The following is a 23,510-nucleotide window of genomic DNA, read 5'->3' as shown; positions in this document are numbered from 1 at the left end:
CCTTTTTTCCATTATTTTTTATTGTTAAAAGATTTAATTTTTTTGTTTTAAAATAAATTATAACCTAATACAGTTTTATTTCATTGCTATTAGAAAAATAACTATTTTAAGTCGTAAATTTATGTACCATTTATAAAAGAAAATAATTGAAAGTAAGTAAAGAGGTATAAGTTTGTGCGAAACCGAACTTTATATACCCGCCGCAGGTATCAAATACTGTAGTAAGCAGGGGCGTTTTCCCCGATTTCAAACGTTTCCCATAATATCCTGAGTTAGACTCAATGAAATAATTGAACCACGTTTAGTAGAAATCGCTAAATTGGCTATCGCTAAATTGGCTACACCTTGTAGTCATGCAGTCTTAATTATTGTTAAGAGATTGTTGTAAGTATTAACTTGGAGTAAATTGGCGTCGTCAGTTATTAAAATATCAGAGTTTTCGCATTTCTGAAATTTACCGTTAGATATACGGAAAGCGAATGTAATTTTGGTCCGATTTGAATAATTTTCAACGAATTCCTTTTCCGTACCAGGTTTACTAAGTGCACCGAGTTTGGAAGAAATTTATAAATTGGTTACCGAGTTACACTTTTGCGGCCATAAGTGGGCGGCGCCATGCCCATTATCCAAAAATGTATCATAATCTAATTTTCTGCTGAGTCGTTATCGAGATCATCGATTTTAAGTGAATTAAAAATTTTCAACAGATTTCTTAGTTAGACCCTAAATAAGGCTCGTACCGAGTTTGGTGGAGATCGGTGAATGGGCTACTGAGATATATTTCATAATAGGTGGGCGGGGTTACGCCCATTTTCCCAATATTGCACAATAATATTTTTTACAAAAATTCTACTTCACATACTAATTTTGAACAATTTGCATCCAATATTTACTGAAATATCGTAGTTTTTGCATCTTTAGAAAATACCTTTGTATCGGAAATGGGCGTGGTTACAGTCCGATTCGCCCATTTTTAATACCAACTTACCTTGGAAAAGGGCAACCTACATACCAAATTTCGTTGAGATATCTCGAGTTATCGTGTACACGGACAGACGTGTTTATATTTTTTCTTGATTTTTTCGGACTTAGCACATTTGCATACCAATGCATAACAAACAAGTAAAAACGACATTACGGTAACTTTCTTTTTTGGTAATGATGTATTTTGAGTTATGCTATCTTACTGCATCAAAATCTCAATTTTCATAAAAAGTGGACTTAGCACGTTTGCGAACTAAGCCAACGATGTATAACTTATAAGAAAATATTCACCAGGAAATTGAACGCCGTGAGCAGCGCGCCGCCGGTTTCGATTGCACCGATGGGCATATTCTACGTCGGCAAATGCGTGTGGGCGTGGAAAGAAGTGAACAGAGCGCCAATCAACAGGAACCTATTTACTCTGAAATTGAAGAAGAGAGCATACATATCACGGGAACGCCACATTATGACAATAAAACAAGCGCTAAGGAAATAGTAACAAGCAGACCGGATGTGGAAGTGTTGTATGCCAAAGTCAATAAGGCCAATAAAAAGCTGAAGCCACAAGCTATGCATACAACTCCAATGCCATTAGGAAAGCTATTACATGACTCGCTGAAAAATTCAGATATATCCCCGTTTACAGTACAACTGCCAACGCTGCAGGAGCAATCTGGCAGTGATACATCATACATGTCGCCTCCGCAAGCGCATGTGTGTGCGACAGCCACTTCAACAACACTATCACATTGCCGTTCACTGAATAATGTGCGCATGCAGGAGCAGCATTCTCCGCCAAAGCGAGATCGTAACCTAAATAAATCCGATCTGTCGCTGCATCGTAGTGAGATATTTTTAGACAACCTGTGTCGAAGTGAGCTCGTACCGGAAAATGGTGAACTGGAGCGGGTTGAGAAAATGAATAATGTGAGTACAGTATTTAAATAATCTCATAAGGTTTTGTTTATTTAGCAACTTACTAATTATAGAAAATAATTTCTTTATTTCCTTCTGTATTATTTTTTTTTATTATTTTATTTGAATGTTTTCCCTAGAATGATTTAAACAAATCCTACGGTTCCCTACGTACCGATTCTATGGGCCAAATAAATACTTATCGGCACTTCTCTACATCCACGCCTACTCCAAACGATTCAATATCCTATGATACGCCAAATGACGCAGACTTTGATAACATTTCCCAGGCAGATATTAGCCAATCAGGCTTAAGTTTGGCTAACGAATCGATGACATCTGGTGCTCCAAACACACCGAAAAAGCAGAATGCACCCAAATTTGTAACTAAGGTAGAAATTTTCTTTGACTCATATTAGACAAGCTTAAACTTTAGGCATAAAATGTTTTTTTTTTCTCAAATCAATGTAAATATGAATTCTTTGTTACTAATGCTTTTTTACTCACTCATCTCGCGTTAAACGCATATTGTTAACAATCATATCATTGCCGCATCATACTATTTAAAAAAGAGTCACAAAAACATATTTCATGTATTTTTTATTTTGGGTTTTGGCGCATTGCAAGTAAGATTTTTCAAATCGTAACCCTCTCAATTTCTATGCTATTCTATAACCCTTAACGTTGCTTTATTTTTCTTTCTTTACTTTATATAAATATACTTATACAATAAATTATTATTTATTTTTTATTCCGCCTGTCACGACCGTTAACACAGCATATCCTGACCTTAAGGGTTAAAGAACAGTAATATCTGTTTACATTTAAAATATTCTCATTTCCGTTCTACGAATTTCAGTCACACCTAAGCAAACAACGATTGTCTAATCTCAATCCATCGACCGATATCTTCTCATCGCCTTCATCTTGCCATCAGCCAAGTACCAGTTGCCCTGCTACACCACGAAAAGCTCAATCAGATTACCCAACAGAGCTACCACACACCTCCAGTCTCAATGAAGTACACCAAGCCGACACTGGAGACCAATTCCAACAAGAGCAACATTCAACACCTAGCGGCAGTTTTAATGGTCAAGTTCAACGTTCTACAATCGGCCACAGTTGCATTAAAACACCTTCCAGCAATTTAAACATTCCCTCTTATAAGCGTTTAAAAAATGTTTTGCGCAACTCATTTAAGCGCAGCACGAACTTCGTTAAAAACGAGACACGTCGTCTATCCAGTTCTTTTAGCTTTCCCTCGTCACATATAAGCTTGTCGAAGAGCATAAATACGCACAATCAAACCGACCCAAACCTGCATGCTGCCACGTCCACATACGATTTGGATGCATTGTTCGCATTGGACGAAAAAGCGCCAGTAACGCAGCAATTAGCGCAAGCGGTAACTATTTGTCGACAACTACCGGAAGTAGAAATTTCACCTGAAATGGTGGAAGCTGAACGTTTACTGCTTTTTTCGCGCCTACGTGGTGACGTGTGGCCCCAGCATGGTCGGCTGATTTCAGCACGTGCTTCCGGACAACACACACATCGTTTTTATGTGGATAGCATGCGTTTGCCCATAAAAGTCGATGTTAATCAAGATTTCTTCTTCAACTATTTCTATATAGTGACTTTCGAGTGTGGTGGTGTAATAAAGTCCACACAATCGGCGGAGTGCCACAACGGACAGGCAATATTTAGTGATTGCGGCATTGAATTTGTAGGCGGTTTGGGGAAGGAGGATAGCGAGGTGCGCTGTAAAATATTTATGTTGCGGTTGCGCAAAGTATCTACACTATCGCTGGAACCCAAGCGGCCCATAGTTGTGAGTTGTCAACTTAAGTCACAAATAATTTCACAAATGAAAATCTCTTTCTTCTAGAAAATACCTGCTATACGCACACCTGGCGGCTCATCGACATCATCTTCGGGCGATGAAATCGTTTCACGTTTTCGCCTACATGCCAGCTTTTTACTTCATGCCCGCAATTTTGTGCCGTACGAGTACGTAGAATGTGAATCCAAGAACACAGATAAACTTTGCTTGCGAGCCAGCGCCAAAAATTGTCAATTACCACTAACACCGTGTACACAATCTACAAATCTCAGTGCTGCAATTCAAATAAGTGGCCGCACGGAAGTTCGCCTGCCTAAACATACGCATAGCGGTTTTCTAAATGTGCAAGATCCTCATACGCTTCACAATTGGAATCGACGTTGGTGTACATTGGATGGTATCTTCGTACACGTGTGGACAGATGAAAATCAAATGGATGACAAATTGCTACTATCTTTGGATATGCGCTCGAATGTGCAGTCAACGCCACTGCAAATGGCCCCGCGGGAATTGTGTGCACGTGCACGCGCTTTTTGTTTGCAGTGCTCGCTACAAAAGGGCGGAGAGGAAGTGGATACAGCGGCAGTATTTTTTGCAGCAGATACACAGGAGGAACTGGAGGTGTGGTTGAAGCAGCTAAATGCAGTGCTAGAATTTATTGAAAAGTGGTTGCATGCTAAGAGCGGCGATGAAGAATGTTAGTGTGGGACTTTTCTTTCTTCTCTCGCACAAATTTTCTTATGGAATGTCATATGCCTTGTATTTGATAGCTGTATTTATTTTTTTGTAATTCCTACTAATACATAGTTTTATACAAATTTGGTCGGTTTATATATATGTATGTATGTAAGTGCTTATGATACTTACACATTTAGGATAGATATATGTTTTTAATAAATTAATATTTACTTATAAAAATAAGTCGTTGTCAGCCGATACATTAATCTTTGCTTGTACTTGCTTTGTTTATAGAAAACCTCGTAGAAACTTGTCAGCATAATTTGAAGCGTTGAAATAACTGTATAATTTTTTAAATAGCGAAAAAATTCTGTGCTGTGGTGTAATCCAAAACCTAAGATTTCAATAGTCGACCTTTTTTCCCCAAGTAGAGATAAAAGTAAAAAATCAGCTCCATTCAGTGGGGTAGATGACAATTTTATTTACTTTTTTATATTTGATATATGTATGTATGTATCTTGCTAAGATGATTACTCTAGGTACAGTTTTCTAGTTAAAAACAAATAGAACTACATAGTTTTGTGTGATTGTTAAAAAAAAAAAAAAATGTCAAGAGCAATATAAAGACAAAACGGGAGGTACACAATTAGGGAAATTTCGTTACCACGATGGAGCATAAATCACATACGATTTCTGGTTAGTACAGGTAATACTGGGCTGGCCAATTATATTTATGTATAATATAGTGTCTTGAACAGAATTGCATCAATTACTACGTTTACTTTTAGGTGGTGCATTGATATTTATTTATATGCAAATATTTACTTTCAGTAATTTGCCGCGCTCCATTCTATTGATTCCACACTTATTTTTATACTACGTATATGTACATAGATTTTCGTACTTTGATAATTCTTTAAAATGTTAGTTTAAATTATTTTTATGTTATATGTATGTACTTATGTATATTCAAGAAATTGTTACTATAGTTTTAGTTATAGTGGTTCTATTTTTTGGTTGTGGTTGTATATTTTTGCAGATGCTTTCAAATATAGATAATGGAAGTTCATGGTGAAATTTCTACGCAACGAAGTGAGTTTTTATTACACATTATTTACCTTTTTGGTTATAGTGATTTGATTACGAGATATGACTTGAGTTGTTTTTGTTGTTGCAATCAAATTCACACAAATGCTTGGTGTGCTGCTTCCGAGGTAAAAACGTTTAGTGAATATTTTGTGTTAATAATTTCGTATTATCTTTTTGTTTTAAAGGTGCAAATCGTACGTGTCATTTTCGATAAGTTATTTAAGTTACAAGTATAATGCTTACATTCAATACATACGTATTGTTTTATTTACAACAATGCCTACTTCATACATATATGTATATGTTTATGGCTTTTGCGGAAATGAACGTCGTGTGCACTGGATTATTGTTGCTTTGTATGGGTTTTAAACACTTAGGTAGGTATTTACTTTGGGTTTATTTTTTATTACACTTCGGCTTTATTCACTTTCTTCAGTACATTTAAACCAACACATATTTCCATACTTTATTTGTCTGATGATTTGTACCAATTTCGGTTATATACAATGCTGAACCATTTACGCATACAGCAATCGAATGTGGGTTCTTAAATTCACCCCAATGCCCAATAATAGTTTCAGAGCGTGGATCAATGGTGAAACCACGTACGGGCAACATTGATGTAGGTCCATTAACTGCATAAACAATATTACCGTAAGCGGCCACGTCAAAGACCCGCCCCAAATCGGGCTCCTGTATTGTAGCGGCGGGTTGGCCCTCGCCCTGTGACGATTTTAATCCGGCTCTATTTGAAAGAAAAAAGAAGGAAAAAAATACATACATACATACATGAAAATTACAAGCACTGTCCTCATCACTGAACAATTTTCAATAAACGCACTTTGGGCAAACGACACGCATATTCTCACGATCAGCAATGCAGAGGAGATCCAAATGTTCCAATAGCGTGATGCCATGTGGCACTTGTAAGGAGAGGAATTCTGAAAATTTTTATTGAGAAATAGTGATATTTAATAATTTTTCAATCGCTATTATTTTGTTTTAAATATATGATTGGGATTCTGCTTTTTATACCTGGTGGCTGAGGTATGGTGCGCAAAATCCGTCCAGCAGCGTTGAATTTCAAAATGCGGCTATTGCAGTAACCGTCGGCAATGAAAAACTGAAATTCGTGGGGGCGTATGAGTGATTTTTGTGTTTGTTTTTATTTTTAAAGCAGTGCCGGCCAAAACGTGCTTATTATGCGCTTTTGGCTACGTGTTGTCACACCAACGTTAACGATGTTATGCTTTCGTTCCTCACACGCTTGATATGGCACACTTATGCAGATTTTTTAGTATGCAGTTGTGTGGCCGACACTGTTTTAAGGGATTGGATTTTTATTATCAATTAACTAGCTAAAATACCTCGCCGGTAGTGGCGACCGCAATAGAGGTGGGCTTGCAGAGATGGTTAATGCTTGAGCCAGGTTTGAATCGCTTTCCGACGGTAAGCAGCGGTTGAGTTTCAAATGGTTTGAACTGAAAATGGACCAATTAAAGTTGTTTACAGTTTAATATTCAAAGTAAGTTACTCAAATTAAATTTCTAATTAATGGTTTTTATTTACTCAATCACAGAATCCATCGTAGTCCAATTTTCCATGAAGTCTACGACAATGCTTTCACTGATTCCGAATAGCCACGAACGTAGCGTATGCTTTGTATTTACACGTTCGTAGCAATTCGGATTCAGTGATTTCGTAGATTTCACGAAAAGTCGGATTACGATGGATTTTGTGTTAGGCCTCACTATCTTTTGTTTATACTTCTAAGAAAACATTTTTTTTGATTTTTTTTGGAACGAATTTTAGTAATCCCTTGTCATGATTGATTTGAAGACAAACGGTTTGGCGTTGCGCCATCTTCAGTATCATTTTTCGATTTTTTACTTAAAATATTTTGTCCGCCCAAATTTTTAATTGTTTTTTAAATTCTACTTTCTTTTATATCTTTTTTTTGATTTTATTTATTTTTTGTTTATTATTTTATTTAACTTTAATTTTATTTTAATTTAATTTAATCTTATTTTCATTTAGTTTCATAAAATATTTATATTTATATATTTTGTTTTTATTTGTTCTATTTATTTTTTAAATTTATTTATTTTGTTAAATTTTTATCTAATTTTATTTTAAATTGCTTTATTTCATTTGGGTTCATCTCGTTTAGTTTTTTCTTATTTTATGTTATTTTGTTCCATGTATGTATTTAATTTTACTCAATTTAATTTTTTTATTCTATTCTTATTTATTTTTTTTTATTTTTCTTCTTTTGGTTTTACATACATAACCTTAACTCAACTCCAAATTTTGGTGGTAAATTTTTGCTTATTTTGAATGTAAACACACATGCAAACAACAAAAATACTTTCAAATTCATTAGAATCTACTTAAGCAAGTAATTAAATAGTTTTCAACATGAATTAGCAGAGTGCACTTTTCTTTTGTTTAAAATTTGGTTGCCAAACACACTACAGCTGATCGTTTGACACATTTACCAGAATATACCAGCAAAAAATCTTCGGACTAAAACTGGTAACTTCTGATAGAGAGTAAAAAAGAGAGTAAAATATGACTAATTCTGACAAGTGCGGACTCGTACGGGATCGCAACTATTAATATACACCTTCAATACAAATTTTAAAGTGTTAGTACCAAAAACAGCTTTTTAGATAGCCCTACCTGTTTTTGACATTCTCTTTATACTGTTTTTTGCTTCCCCTGTATGTATGTATATTCCTTTATTTTCAATTTTATTTTACTTTTACTTAGTCTATTTTATTTTATTTTATTTTATATATTTTATATAATTTAGTTAGTTTAATTATATTTTATTTTATTTTGCTTTATTTAAAATTATTTGATTTTCTCTTTACTCTTTTATTTATTTTATATTAACCTGTTTTATTTTATATCTTTTTAATATAATTTTGTTAGTTTAATTTAATTTTTATCGGATTTTTTATGCTATTTTTAATTGGTTTATTTCAGTTTGCTGTATGTTATTTTATTTAATTTAATTTAATTTAATTTAATTTAATTTAATTTAATTTAATTTTATTTTATTTTATTTTATTTTATTTTATTTTATTTTTATTTAACTTAATTTAATTTAATTTAATTTAATTTTATTTTATTTTCCTTTATTTTATTTTGTTTTATTTTATTTTATTTTCTTTTATTTAAAATGTTGCTTCATTTTTCCTCAATTTATATTTTTTTTAAATAATTTTAGTTAGCTTAATTTAATTTTCTTATGACTTTTTTTAATTTAACATATTTTACTTTAAATTATTTTATTGGATTTTGTTTTATATTATTTAATGTAACCTTATTTTATTTTATTGTATTTGATTTCATATATTTTATTCTTTTCTATTTTATCTATTTATTTTTACTTTTACTTTATTTAAAATAATTTTATTAGATTTTTTTCATTTTATTTAATATATTTTATATTTATTTTGTTTTTTTTTTTAATGTAGGCGGACTAAATTTATTTTACATATTTAATTTAATTATTATTGTTTTTAAATTTTACTATACTTTATTTTAATCTTTTTAATTTTATTTTGTTTTGATTTTTAAATTTTTTTTTCATTTTATCTTATTTTTTTGATTTCTAGGTTTTTTGTTTTACTCTGACTGTTTTATTTTCTTAAATTTTTTTGTTTTATTTTATTTTTTTGCTTAGTATTGTTTCATTTAATTCTTAAATTCTTTGCTTTTTCGTCTTCTTCTCTACTTTGATGTTATCTTCCACTCACCTTAAATGCCTGGTGCATTGCTACATCCGTAATCCAATAATTCCCATGCACATCAATGGTCATGCCATGTGGCATGTAAAACATATCTTCACCCCAACCAGACTTAATAGCACCTGTCTTGGGATCTAAAATGTAAATAGTCTTCTCCTTAATCGGTCCATATTCAATCAAATAGAAAATGTTGCTGTCATTAAAGGTGCTACAAAAACAAAGCAAAAAAAAAATATATAAGTATATCAACGTTAGAACTACTATCCTTGCGCCTACTTCAATTCAACACACACACAAACACTAACATACAGCTGATTTGTAACAGCTGTTGACCTACTTCGCATCCCAATATCTATCGGCGCGATGAAAAATGACCGGATTACCATGTGGATCTATAGATACGGCGGTGACCTGACCAAAGGAGTGGCTTTCAGTGGGCCAATTCTCTACCAGTACTGGTGTGGGTACCGTGGGCGGTGGCGTTATAATATCTATGCCAACATCACTACCGCCGCTGCCTACACCTCCAACGCTGATATGCTCCAAATTCGTGGGTAACTCATTGCTGTTACTGCCACTGCTGCCGCCAATACCAATTACATTTTCATTATCCATATGCAACTCCTGCAACTGTGGTGAGAAAATTAAAAGAAAAGCGAAAATACATTTTTTTTTTCAAAATTCAAAATTAGTACATTCCCACACTCACCGCTGCAGTTTCCTTTAGACGTCGCTTGATCAGTGCACGCACATCGTTGAAGAAATGCTCATTCAGCGTCAGTGCATCCTCTGGATAGTCGAGTCGATGCATAGGCAAATGGTTGCACGCACTCAAATCGATTGCCACCGCAGCTAAAATGAAAATCAAACCGCAAAATTTCTCCATATTTGTTGCCGTGTTGTTGCTCATCCTGTTGCTGTGAATTGAATGCGACAAAATTTGTGAAGGGTTTGCTTCTTGCTTTTTGTATCTTGCATATGGTCAATTCACACTTACCAGCTGCTGGTTAAATGAGCTTTGCGCAAAATTCTTTAACCAACCATCGTAGTAATTGGTTTCTATGTAAATCAGTGTTTTGCTGTAAATTCCTGACTATACACCAAATACTGTGCTGCTGTTTTGTTTTTTCGTACTTTCTTTTTACTTGTCGTCCAGCTACTAAATACTGTGAGTTAGTACTAATGTTGTCGTTTGTAGATTAATGTAATAATGCCCAGGCAGTGGCAAAGCGCAGGCGCTCAACAGCGGACACACAGTGGGCTTTGCGTATACATTTATAAATTTCCTTTGCTCGGACTTGAAACTTAGTTCTCGAACGAATCCGGTCCCTTTGAAAAGTCCGTGCTCGTGGAGAAACACCAGCGACCCCCTACGCTCTAGTCGGGCCTGGTCATAGCCGGCTCTAAAAATAACGCAATTTCTGGACATGCTAATATAATTCACTTTTTTCCTATTTTGTCTTTTTCATATTGAGGAAGCACTTTGTCACATTGTTAATTGATGTGGGTAGTGGCATCTTTGAGGTAAACAATCCATACGTTCTTCTGGTTTATTAGATGGGCCTAGCACATATTCCGCCATTTTGGTCCGCAAGGGACTGGGTTATTCCTTCGATTGCTATGTCGTTGAAAACTCTCACTATGTGACGAAAGCAATTTTTTTTAGAGTCACGCCCTTCTCTCGCCGAAAAAACATTCATTCTTGCATTCTTCTTGCATTCAATCAATGAAAGTTCAATAAAAAATAAATCAGGTATTTGAACAGTTTTAGCCTTAAGACGTTTATCGGGAAGCTGGCTTGAGTATAATGCGGCATTCGCAGCATACGGTTGCGAATGACTCACTGGCGTCGAGCCGTGTTTTGGTAAATAAACGTGCAAGAAATAGTTCCGATACTAGCAAGTCAATATTCTTATTAAGTCTCATCAAAAAATTCCAAATTGTTTAAAGAATAACGGAAATGCCGCATTATACTAAAGCCCGCTTTCCAACATAAGCTACTTATATTCGCGAATAATGCTGTAGGAAAATATTCCACAGCAAAATTTAATTACTTTTAAATCATAGGACTTTTAAGTTAAAGCGTGCGACTAAACGTGTTAGCTGGCTATGTGCTACGGGACGTATACGTGCTACAGAGCGTATACGTTACATGCGCATCTACAGGCGCGGGTTGTGTTATTTTGATTTTTTTATTATATCTTTTTTAAGTTTTCATTTAAATACAATTTCGCAATAAAATATTGTTCTTTATGCTAAACTGAAGATAATCCACTGCCTAAGATAAGTGTGCCACCATTTTCGACCAAAAATACGCTTTTACAGTATTGAGTTATATTGATAATGTATGGTATTAAAGGTCCCAAAACTTCATGGAGACCGGTTTCTGTTTTTGCATGTTGGGATGCCGATAGTTCCGATCTTTCCAAAGGGGATCATATTTGCACTTCTAACAGTTTGCGGTGCTACTAGCAGTTGGATGTTAGCATTATTTTTCTGAAGTCTTTAGCCTTTTCGTAGCTTATTTTTTTACTTCTTCGAGAGTTATAAAAACTTGGACTCTCTTCCAATTTTGTGGAATGTATGTCAAGCTAATGCTTACAGTGCCCAATGACCTATATATTATTAAAGGTTGTTAAAACGACAAAGCTCTTTGGTCTCGTTTCAAATCGACTAACGCTTTGAGATATATAAGAAGCAAATACATCTGGAAATCTAAAGAGCTTATCAATTGAGGTTATTGTAAAAAAAATTAAAAACGCTCTTTGTTGATTCTCGACCCACTGTACATTATCAGAAATTGTCGAATATATCGATTTTTCAACATGTTGCTGACGTCGATGGTTAATGGTCGATAATGTGAAAACATGCGATTACTTACATACATACCTACTTAGTTACATTAGTTATTCATAGATATGTGTGTGTATACCATCTACAAGTATGAATGGAAGCGTGAGTGAATTAAAAGAAGTAACAACAAAAACGTTTGCTATTTCGAATCGCAGCTGTAACAGTACATTATGTGGCCACTTATCTTTCGTAATATTTTTAGATAGATACCTACATACATACATATGTACATATTTATCATTCGAAGTGTGCTTTCACAATTCCAGATAGAAGCCGCCCACGCAGCTTGCCACATACGAAGAGAATAATTGACGAGATTTAGCATATGCATACATATGTAAATTTGATATTTGTTAAATGACACATTTATTACTTCATAGACATATCATTTCATAAAACTTTATCGACAATATAATAGTATATGTATGTACAACCCCGTTCACTTGGATAGGTACACATATTTTTCTAAAGATTCAAGCTTATATCTGGACTTGTGCGCATCCGAGAAGTTTTTTTTTTTTTTGACCTCAACTTAAAGAATGATTATTTTCGTCCAATAGCTGTGAAAATGAAGAAAACAGCTTAATTCTTCTTCTTCTTCTTTTTTTAATTACTTTGGATTTTACTCCACTTTTTATCAAACTACACGACAAATTATGCTTATTATTTTGATTCACTTGAATAGGTACAAGGTTCTTCTTAAGAGAGCAATGTCAAATTCAATCACAGAGTTTGACCTATTCACAGGACCTAAGCTTAATGGAAAATAAATGGAATTGGATGTTTTGCAAGTTGTTGCAATCGTTCTTTCCGGCGATTAAAGTGGTAAGCAGCAAGATGTCCTTCATTTCTCAAAGCGCCTCTAACGATGTAGTATCTAATACTAAAAGTGCTTTAGAGTGGAATTAAATGAATGGTATGCTTTTGTTGGTTCAATCTACTACTTTCCTTGTGTTAAAGACACTGTGTCTATTCAGGTGAATCAAAATAATAAGCATAATTTTCGTGTAGTTTGATAAAGCGTGGAACCATTTTCACCGCTTTTCTTTAAAATTGATCATTCTTCAATATGAGATAAAAAAGAAACTTCTCGGATGCCCACAAGTCCGGATATAACCTTGTATCTTGAGGAAAACATGCGTATCTATGCAAGTGAACCGGTCTGTACATTATAGGTTTAAATCTGACACGTGCAATTAAGTATGTAACATTGAGTAACCACTTGCATAATTGGGGAGTATTATATGGGTAAATAAATATTAGAGTCCGACCGATTAATCGTAACCCACATCGGCTAGTATCGGCATCGGCCGTTTTTTTGCCGATTCTTTTTACTTTTTCCGCACTTCATTTCATGTTATTGATTTTTTACGGTTTTAATTCCTTTAAAGTTTAAAATATTAATGTATCTGAGTCCACCTGTCATAGATGTGTTTTCATATTTCGTTTTTATGATGTACGGTGGGGAGAATGTAAGTAGGGTAGACACATTTTAGCAAGTTTTAGCTATTTTTGTTTGTTGAAATAGTGTTTCTTATAATTTTTTTATGAAAATATAGCTTAATTAACAAAATCCCCTAAATCAAAATTTAAAATTTTGTAGGACATTTATAAAAATTCGACAATTTTAAAAAATGTTCACCAAAGTTTGAAACTGTTTAATCAGATTTTTTAGAACTTTTTTGAGTATGCAGTTTTTTAAATTTTAGTATTATAAAGTGCAAATTTAAAGTAGCTAAGTAAGTGTTGATTTTTGACAATTTTTTGTTTACACATTTTCTTCCAAACATAGAATGTTCGAAATTTTGTTTGTTTGGGTAAAATCGGCAACACCTTTCACAAAAAAAAATTCCGAAAATCAACGGTAAGTCCTAGCTACTTAAAATTTGTACACTGTTATATAAAATTGAATGGGATAAAATCTTATTAAACATTTGTCCAATTTTGCTATTTTTTGTACAAAGTTTGAAAATTTTACTTACATGGTTTTTGTTAGATAACGAGCTACACTTTCATAAATAGCCAAAGAATGCTAAAATGTCGCGACTGTACGTACTGTTAGGATTATCCTTGAATTAGTCGCTGAATTCCTAAATCCTTCGAGTTTGCTTCACTGGATTGTTAAATTGTTTACGTTTCAACAATTCTTTCATCATTATTTTAAAATATAAGGTTACTGTTTATAGTCAGCAGGAACTGCATATTTTTCCTATTACACTGTGGAACAAATTCAGGTTAGCAAAAGTTAGGTCGATTCTGAGAGTGAGGGATGAAAATAGAGGCTAAATTAGAAGACCCGTATCGCGCCGTTTGTTTATGTTAGTTCGAATTTTTTTTTTAATCGACCTAGGAACTTTGCAATCAAATGCCGATTTTCCGCATATTGTTTATATGGTTTTTTGGCTATACCTCGTCGACTAATTTATATTTTTTCAATCTGTTAAAGCCAAATTATTGCTAGAGACCTGTGCAACAATTAAAATTAAAAAAAAAAAATTGATTTAGAAAATTTTTGTAGTGCTTATGAAGCAAAATGTTGGAAACTTTTTTTTTCATGCTTTTTGAACATATTTTCCACAAAACTAAGTCTTTTTTGCTTTCTGTTTGATCTATAATATGCTTCTCAGTTTCTTCAATAAATTTCATTTGAAAAGAAAACTAATACAAAACTTGCGTTTTCCAGCTTAATATTAATTTACTTCTCATTTCTTAGTACCAATTTTTTCAGTGTTGGTTTTGAAGAAACATTGAAAAAGAAATTATAAAAATATGGAAAAAAATATAATTTTGAACTGTTAGTTATGAAAAGTTTTAAGTAAAAAAATTAAATAAATTAAATTAATGATTTGGCCAGTTGCCGTTTAGCAGGCGGCTGTGGATCAACATCACTGCAACAAACAACAAACAGCGGTGAAAGCAAAGTACCTTAAATTTTAAAAAAAAATGGAAGTAAACAACGAAATGTTTGAATATGTACAGATTTTAATAATTATTTAGTGATATTTCAGCTAAATTAGTGTTGTACAAATGACATGTAAACAAACCGACTGACGTTTTTACAGGAAATAGTGCTTATTGCGTTCGCGTGCACTTCAATCTGTTCTCCTTTTACTCTCACTTGAGAGAGTAAAATTGTAGTTTGACAGTTCCACAGGTTTTAGTCCAAAGTTCAAAGGAACAGACTAAGTAAGAACTTACAGGAAGTCGTTCCTATTGACTTAAATCCTGTAAGTGGGAACACTTTTGAAAGCTTAACTGAGCAACTGTTCCTAGTCAGGAGTTACAGGATTTAGTTCGGAGTTTTTTTTCCTGTAAGTTCATGAAAGGTGTCAAACGATCAGCTGATTTGCATGTGCAAACAAAAGCAGAAAGCGGTGTAAGCAAAGAACCTTATATTTGTAAAAAAATTGGAAGTAAACAACGAAATGTTTGAATATGTATAGATTTTAATAATTAGTTAGTGATATTTCAGCCAAATCAGTGTTGTACAAATACCATGTAAACAAACCGACTAATTTTTTTACAGGAAACAGTGGTTTTTGCGTTCCCATGCACTTCTGCATTAACTCTCCTTTTAATCTCACTTGAGAGAGTAAAATTGTAGTTTGACAGTTCCACAGGTTTTAGTCCAAAGTTCAAAGGAACAGACTATATATTAATTCCGTTGAAAAGCTCGAAGAGTTTCTCATTCCAGCTTCTTCGGTGCACGTCGCCCACGCGATCAGGGCCATAGATCTTGCGTAGAATCGTTCTCTCAAATGCCCACAAGCTCATCTCTGTAAGACATCGTCCATGCTGCTGCGTCGGAAAAATGGACGGGCATGACGAGACATTTGTAGAGCGTAAATTTTGTTCGACGAGAGAGTGCTCTGCTTTTCAATTGCCTACCGAGCCCAAAGTAATTGCCTTGTGTTCGAGATAAATTTCAAAGTATGCTTCCGAAATTCATTTATTTATTTATTAACTACTGCGTTTAACAATTAACAAGTTAATGGTCTTATAGCTACATATGTATATACATACATACAAACATAATATAACCTTAATTCTAATGATGTATTTATGTATGCGTAAGGTTAACTAGATTGGAAGCATGTGGTTGCTATCAAAAGCTTTTACAAGTATGTACACCAGTTTGTAGGATAAGAAAACATTTAATAAATCAAGTATAATAATTAAGACAATATGCAGGGCTGGATTTAAGCACAGGCTACACAGGGGCCAGCCTAGAGCCCAGTTAGAGCCCGCACTACAAGGGGGCCCACGCCACATGAAAAAAAAAAATAAATAAAAAAAGTGAAAAATGATATACATACAATTTACAACTTTTTAGGAACGTAAAAGGCACTGAAAGCGAGTCAATCAAAGACATGTTTAGTTCGTTTTTTACCCTAATCGAAGGGTATTCACATTGTAGTACAACGTTAAACTGAAAAATTATTTTTTTATATACATACACCCCAAACTTTCAGTAAAACTTGGTTTCATCAATTTCCCAATGCAAAACATTATTAATTTAAATCTATCTCACACTCTAACGAATATTTGGATTGATTTTCTTCGACAGATAGTTTTTTAACTGTACAAAATTTTTTAAAATACTTCTTTGTGAGTTCAAAATTTCGGAAATTTTTTTGGGTGTCTTACTTTTTTCGATACAGAATGTAAAAAAAAATATTGAGCTGTAAATTTTGTATGGAATGACCTATATATATGTATAGTATATTAAACACTTCTTCCATTATATAATTTTCGTAGTAGGTTTCACTTTTCTTTCCGTGCTTATCCGAAAGAAACCTTCAGTGATTCATATAATCTTGCGCAACTTCACCTCTGCTTAGCTTTCGAGTTGTAAATTTTCGTAATTCTGTTTTTAATTTTCCTAAGCGAGACACCCATATCCACTCATTTAGTGCAGATCAGCAGCTTGGTCGTTCTTTCGGTGTCTCATTCACGCTTGCCATAATTTGGAACTCATATAAGCATGATTTCGAATGTGTGGCAAGAGGCCAACATCTTCATACAGTTTTACACTAGTTACGACCTAGTCCGAGTCAGATATGGTAATTACCATATTATAATCAGAGAATATTCTCACCTGTACCTTCTGAGCAAACGGCGAACAGCAGGAATTTTTTGGGAGCATTTCAGTACATCGCCCTGCAAATACTAAAACGTTTAGATCCTTTACTCTTTCCCACGTGGTTGTAACCTCCTTTATAAGTGATTTGATGCGTAAAGGGGAGGAGGGTGACGCTTCGGGATGTAGCGCCCGAAATACATTCTTACTTATGTATGTCTGTACATATATAGGAAGCGGGTTCAGAAGACGTTTTAAGCGTCGTCATATTTTTTTTATTTATTTAATGTTTGTTATTTTTATTAAAACTCAAGCTCATTGTATAACAAAAGCATATAAATCCGCATTGAATTATAAACATTCAAAAAATTTCAGTGTAGGTAAAATCGCAAGTTTTGAATTGACACCAAAAAACGCCGAAACACGTAAACTTAATATTGAGTCGTGGATTACGAATCTGCTTTTCCATATCAGGTAATTTTCCCAAGATATTTTAATTTTTATGAAAAATAGGGGGAAAAAATAAAATAAATGGTACGCCTTGGCGTATGAGTAACATTTTACATTAGGGTGGTTCTTAAAAAAAATGAAATTAACGATTTTTGTCAATCTCACCCCCTCAATCGGTAATACCACGGCCACAGATATCACATATAAATTTTGGTCCCGATTGGAGACGGTTATGCGTGCCACACAGGGGCCAAAGTTCAGTTTCCTCTATAGAGACTCAAAAAATAAAATTTATTATTTTTTGAATTTGATTCCCAAAATCGGTACCACCATAGTCCAGTACATCACATATTAATTTTGGACCCGATTGGAGTCGGTTAAGGCGTGTCACCAAGTGGTCAAAAGTCAGATGCCTCTATGGAGATTCAAAAAATTAAAAATATTTTTTTCCAATAAATGCCCAAAATCGATACTACTAAAGTATCATCTCCAATCGGGACCAAAATTGATATGTGATTTCTTCGATTGTAGTTGCATCGACGTAGGGATTGAGGCCTAGAAAATCTGATGTAAAAATTTGCTCCCTACATTTAAGGATACCCCTAGTGTACATACATATATATATATTTTTTTAGTAAATATGTATAAAGTATATTATTGTTAATGCCTTTTGCAACAATGTTTTAAAATCTGAATAGTGCAAGGAGATAAGTATAATAAAGAAACTGAAGAGCAAAAGTTCAAGTATACTTTGAAGAAGAGGTTAAAAAATAATTGAACCAAATGAAATATATGTGTATATACCATATAGGGGTATAATGTGTTTTGTATACATATTTGTATAATACATACTATACATACATATAAGTCTTATATTTGTGTATGTGTCGGTATTTAAAGCACCATTTTAACGCAGATATGTGCTTTAAGCACTTTATGTATGTATATAAATACGTATGCATATATATGTATTTTTTGATGACTAACATTGTTCTTTTTCGGATTATTTTAGGGCCTACAGACATATGTAACTATTCATGCATATGTACTTATATGTGTAGGTGTGCTTAGCACTTAAATATATATATATATATTTATTTATTATATATGTAGGCAGTAAACCGGTGTTTGAAGATGTTCATGGTACCCAGTCCCATGTTGGCTGTGTCCATATGTAACCGGTGTCAGTCATTGAACAATACGCATTATAATAGCGTCCCGGTGAGCTACAAGGGCATAGAATTTATTTTTATTTCGCAGTAATTTTATTGAAATTTTTTGTTTCCAACCCGCTTACCGGCAGTATGAGAATTGTGGACACTTGCAGCGAAAGAGATTTTGAAATTCTTCTTTGCACACCTCATTCCACCAGCAGGTGCGCTAAGTGAATTTTAATTATAAATAAATACTAAGTAAATAAGAATTATGTATGTATGCAAATCGGATACATACATACATATGCATGCAAGTATCTGTTTACATAGTTATTCGACACAACACTCACCTCCGCCTGATAGCCATGCACGCTTTGATCCGAGTAGCTACGTTTAGTTATGTGTCCCGCCATGGCTGCTGCGTGCCATAATAGCAATGTGCTGGCCAATATTGTCATTGGTAGCTTCGAAAAAAGAAAAACCAAAAATTGTCCTTACAACCACCACATAAAATACACATACACACTTATACATTTACACACTCTCTGATTTTCAATCGGTTTTCTAATATCCTGCAGTGTCGCTAATTTATTTATTTATTTATGATTCACACAAAGTATACGAACCTTTTTCATCTTGCCTTACAGTACTCTCTCACTTCCTTTGGCGCTGTCTTTGGTCTTTGGCTGCCTTGTCAATCCCTGTACTTCACTCTCGTCGCCTGTGTAGACCCACTTCAATTTCAATTATGTCTTAGTCTTGCTCAGCTTGATGTCTCTGTTTGTGTTTGCTCCTTTCTAATACCTTTACCGTTGTCGGTTTCGTTGTACTTTTTATTGATTCCGGTTGGTCTTTTCGTTGCTGCCGTTGTTGACAACCGTAATCATAATAATATTATTCAATTTAATTCGCTGCGCGAAATTTCCTTTATTATCCTGTCATTCGCAATCACGTTCTGCTTCTTTATTTAGCATATTATCTCACTTTCAACTTTAATTCATTACTTATACAATTATATAAATGCCCTTTCACTAATATTTACATATTTTCCACCGAGCTACATACTTGTTTAAGTTCTCTGTTCTTCTTTTGTGTGTTTTCAACCTTTTTTTGTTCAACCAACAACGCCTTTTCTTTTATATTTTGTGGCCTGCGCACCCACAGAATGTGCGTTTTGTTTTGCAGATTTACTGCGGTTAACTGTGGTTTTTTATTTTACAAAAGCTGCCTCGACACGTGAACTTTGTAACAGCGATTGTTTATGTTGCCCTCGTCGGGTCAAAACGTCAAGTGTTATGCGTTGTTGCAGTCCTGTCGTATCCATGTCGGCTGTTGAGTGATTGGAATAGACGTGTGGCGAATTACATAGCCCTTCTCACAATGAACTGTCACTGTGCATTGCTTTGAGTTGTCAATTGCGCTCTTCTCTTTCGTTCACGTGCCGCGTTTAATCATTAACGGTGAAAAATCCTGTAAGAAATTTGAATATTTATTTAAAAAAGAGGCTTTTAAATTTATACAATAACAAAAAAGGAAGGAGTTTATCAATTCGTCGGAATATTTTTTTATGTATTTAGGTGTTAGGCCGTGCGCACTCGGTAATAATTTTCGGAGTCGCTTCGACTCCACACAGCTACGGCCAAAGGATGCGTGCACGGCCGCTGTATTGCGTTTAGGCGGCGGATTAAACAAATATCTTCTTGCTCCCTAGCTTCTGGGCAGCCCCAACTTACATGTCCCATGAAAAGGACACCCTGTTAGATGAGGATCGAGCGCTGGTGGGGGAGGCAGCCACCGAGAACCAGCAACTGGTTGTCTCGTTTGACGCAAACGCCTACAGCATATTGTAGGGCAGCACCGACACTAATAATAGAGGTGACCCATAACTAAACTTCATTATAGAAAATAACTCAGTATTATGAATTTAGGTTTAGATCCGGCCTGTGGGTTAATTCCCTTTCTGCGTAATCGTGAAGTGAGTTTAAAGGTTAAAAATTCACACCGAAATAAGTTATTTTTATCACTTCACAATAACACAGAACGAGAATTGACCCTCTGTATGTATAACAAAAAAAGGGAAGACGTTTTGTTTATAACCCTGGCTTCCGACTTGTTTTCTAAACAAGTTAAGAAATGGCGAAACTCGAATCAAAAGCCCTACTCAGACCATCGATATTTTCAATACGGAAAATATCTTAGAACTCCCCAAGCCGGGAAAAGCTATTCACTTTTAGTCCTTTTGGCGGAGTTACACCAATCACGAGTTCTAATAATTATTATGCAGTGAAAACTCAATTCAGTCCCCCGGATATATAGTTTTTTAATGAGGCTGTGCAAATCGTCGATGCATGTAAGTTACCTGTTGCGTAGTTTATAGGCGCAGCTCGAGAACGAAAACAGCTAGCGAAACAAATTTAAGGATCATTCCATGTAAAAGAGGAAAACATCATAAATTTAAATATGCCTTAATCATCTCCATTTCAGTAGTAACCTCTTCCTAAATGACTACATTTCATTCATCTGTTGAGAACTATTAAAATAATAAAAAGAAGTTGAAATTTTTAATTGTAAGTTGGAGACTTTTGAAAGTTTACAAATAAGTATGATAGCGACTTTTGCAATTACAAATACAAATTGATGGTATTTTTTCAGTATATAGCAAGATTTTGCACTGTGTTGTTAGTGGACATGAAACTACTTTACATACTGGTGCGTTACCCACCAAAAACTAAAAATCGAAAAAATTTTACATAGCGCACTTTGCAAGGGGACTACTCAAATGAGGAGAAATTATTTTTATTGGATAAAAATTACCTTTACCTTGGCGTTTTCAATTTTCTTCCTGTTTTTAACCTGAAACAGTATGCAGTGAACATTTTAAAAAATGATCAACAAATATTTTTGGCCCTATTGCATTAAGGAATGCATTTTAATGGTTACAAGAATCGAGAAGGGCATTTTATCTTTGTTTTAAGATTTCATTAAATACTGTTTTAGGTGGAAACATACAAAAAAAAAATCCAAAGTTTTATTTTTTTTTTTTAAATAATTTCGAAGGTCATTGATCTAAAATTTCTCTAACATTTAAACTATCCCTCAAAGGTAAAACTTTTGATTGTTTGTATTTCTTTTTTATATAAAAAGAACATGTAATAAACTTTCCATATACTGAAAATGGATTCCTTGATGCAAGAAAAGCAAAAATATGTATTTAAAACTTCTCAATAAGTTCACTAAATACTGTGGAGATATGTATATTCACGGAGAGATATGTATATTCACGGCAAACCATGTAGGCGATAGCTACATCCTTTGCGTAACTCCCTGTTCTATTCCTCATGCTTGCCCATTCCTGCTCTACACAGTGCTCGGTCAGGAATCTATAGTCCATACACGTCCGATGTAATTTCGCTTATGGTGCATTAAATTATGTAAATAGATGTGCGAAATTATTATTTTTTTTGGCTTGATGATAGCCAACAAATTTCCAAAGCATGCAGTGCATTTCGATTCTTTTCGAATTCCCCATTTAATGCATGTGCTTATCTTTCTTTAGCGCTTTTCAACCCACGTACGAACACATTTTTATCTAGTAAACAAATAAACGATCGTTTACGCAAAATAAAACTTTCATTTCATGTTTATTGCCAATAACAAATTTTTTTTTATACATATGTATGTAGTATGTATATTAGACTGCATCACAAAAAAAAGTTGCGGTTTTTCCGCCGGGATTATTATATCTATTATATTTTAAGACGTCCACCAAAATATTTCGGAAAAATATTAAGATTTAAGCGAGCTGGACCGATTTGAAAATACCTCCAAAAATTAAGCTTTTTATGAATAAAAATAGTTTCTTAAAGAACTTTTTCAAAAAAGTCCCCTTAGATGACAAATTAGATTAAGCTTAAGAAATCTGCATAAAAATATTTAAAAATGCTTTCAACGGAATCGTAAGAATGAAATTTTTGATGCTTTTTTTTCACTTTTTTCAAAGATTGGTTTACGAAAAACTTGAATAACTGGGTCAAAAATGTTCTGATTTAGACTTGTGGGATCTCAGTAGAAAGGTATTTTCACACTGTGTTTATTTCTGGCCAAAAAAACGTCATTCGTGTCCCATCTTGATTTTTCGAATACCAACACATCTTAATTCCACTTTGAATGACGTTCGTTCATCCTACCTTTCTCTTCCATCGTTTGAATGAGTTTACTAGCAAAGAAATAAAAAGGGTGAGAAAATACCTTTCCAATGATATCTCACAAGTCTAAATCGGGAGAGTTTAGGCTCAGTTATTCAAGTTTTTCTTATACCAATCTTTGAAAAAAGTTAAAAACAGCATCAAAAATCTCATTATCACGATTCCGTTCAAATTTTTTTTTTAAATTTTTTAAAAATATTTTTATGCAAATTTTTTAAGCTTAAACCATTTTGTCATTTGAGGGGATTTTTTCAAAAAAAATCTTTAAGAAACTATATTTATTCATAAAAAACTCCTTTTTTGGAGGTATTTTCAAATCGGTCCAGCTCACTTAAATCTTAATATTTTTCCGAAATATTTTGATGGACGTCTTAAAATATAATAAATTTTATAATTCCAATGGAAAAATAGTACCGATTTTTTTTGTATGGGGAGTGATGCAGTCTAATGTATATATGTACATACATTGTACATGTATTTTTCTACTTCCCAGCCAGCAAG

At 33.8% G+C, this 23,510-nt stretch overlaps 3 protein-coding genes across 3 annotated transcripts; 1 reads left to right on the top strand and 2 right to left on the bottom strand.

Annotated features, from left to right (window-relative positions):
* The first annotated feature begins 1,114 nt into the window (after positions 1-1,114).
* Positions 1,115-4,778, top strand: LOC118742663. The gene is made up of 4 exons (XM_036474906.1): positions 1,115-1,911; positions 2,040-2,291; positions 2,759-3,730; positions 3,788-4,778. Exons 1-4 carry the CDS (start codon positions 1,348-1,350, stop codon positions 4,442-4,444), a joined length of 2,445 nt encoding a protein of 814 aa, XP_036330799.1. The 5' UTR covers positions 1,115-1,347; the 3' UTR covers positions 4,445-4,778.
* Positions 4,779-4,876: 98 nt separating this feature from the next.
* On the bottom strand, positions 4,877-10,493 carry LOC118742665 (peptidyl-alpha-hydroxyglycine alpha-amidating lyase 2-like). Its single transcript, XM_036474909.1, has 8 exons — positions 10,265-10,493; positions 9,977-10,184; positions 9,605-9,897; positions 9,277-9,475; positions 6,877-6,990; positions 6,545-6,632; positions 6,351-6,450; positions 4,877-6,254 (listed from the first exon to the last, which is right to left on the bottom strand). The coding sequence occupies exons 2-8, from the start codon at positions 10,175-10,177 to the stop codon at positions 5,951-5,953; spliced, it is 1,299 nt and encodes a 432-aa protein (XP_036330802.1). The 5' UTR covers positions 10,178-10,184; positions 10,265-10,493; the 3' UTR covers positions 4,877-5,950.
* A 7,327-nt stretch (positions 10,494-17,820) lies between these two features.
* LOC118742669 lies at positions 17,821-20,268 on the bottom strand. Its single transcript, XM_036474914.1, has 4 exons — positions 19,431-20,268; positions 19,155-19,268; positions 18,948-19,030; positions 17,821-18,876 (listed from the first exon to the last, which is right to left on the bottom strand). Exons 1-4 carry the CDS (start codon positions 19,437-19,439, stop codon positions 18,789-18,791), a joined length of 294 nt encoding a protein of 97 aa, XP_036330807.1. The 5' UTR covers positions 19,440-20,268; the 3' UTR covers positions 17,821-18,788.
* Between the last annotated feature and the right edge of the window lie 3,242 nt (positions 20,269-23,510).

This window comes from Rhagoletis pomonella, unplaced genomic scaffold (genome assembly GCF_013731165.1).
Source record: "Rhagoletis pomonella isolate Grant_MI unplaced genomic scaffold, Rhpom_1.0 Rhpom_scaffold_00007, whole genome shotgun sequence".
Taxonomy (NCBI): domain Eukaryota; kingdom Metazoa; phylum Arthropoda; class Insecta; order Diptera; family Tephritidae; genus Rhagoletis; species Rhagoletis pomonella.
The sequence above is the reverse complement of the archived record's forward strand: the minus strand, read 5'-3'. Positions and strand labels throughout refer to the sequence as shown.

What these genes read in the sequence shown, in the direction of transcription:
- LOC118742663 (XM_036474906.1), top strand. Translation starts at nt 1,348, where the DNA reads ATGCGTGTGGGCGTGGAAAGAAGTGAACAGAGCGCCAATCAACAGGAA. An exon ending in GGGTTGAGAAAATGAATAAT is followed by an intron (nt 1,912 to 2,039) that starts GTGAGTACAGTA and finishes TGTTTTCCCTAG; the next exon opens with AATGATTTAAACAAATCCTA. An exon ending in CACCCAAATTTGTAACTAAG is followed by an intron (nt 2,292 to 2,758) that starts GTAGAAATTTTC and finishes TACGAATTTCAG; the next exon opens with TCACACCTAAGCAAACAACG.
- LOC118742665 (XM_036474909.1), bottom strand. Translation starts at nt 10,177, where the DNA reads ATGAGCAACAACACGGCAACAAATATGGAGAAATTTTGCGGTTTGATT. An exon ending in GATAGATATTGGGATGCGAA is followed by an intron (nt 9,476 to 9,604) that starts GTAGGTCAACAG and finishes TTGTTTTTGTAG; the next exon opens with CACCTTTAATGACAGCAACA. An exon ending in CACCATACCTCAGCCACCAG is followed by an intron (nt 6,451 to 6,544) that starts GTATAAAAAGCA and finishes AAAAATTTTCAG; the next exon opens with AATTCCTCTCCTTACAAGTG.
- LOC118742669 (XM_036474914.1), bottom strand. An exon ending in TGCATGGCTATCAGGCGGAG is followed by an intron (nt 19,031 to 19,154) that starts GTGAGTGTTGTG and finishes AAATTCACTTAG; the next exon opens with CGCACCTGCTGGTGGAATGA. An exon ending in CCACAATTCTCATACTGCCG is followed by an intron (nt 18,877 to 18,947) that starts GTAAGCGGGTTG and finishes ATGCCCTTGTAG; the next exon opens with CTCACCGGGACGCTATTATA.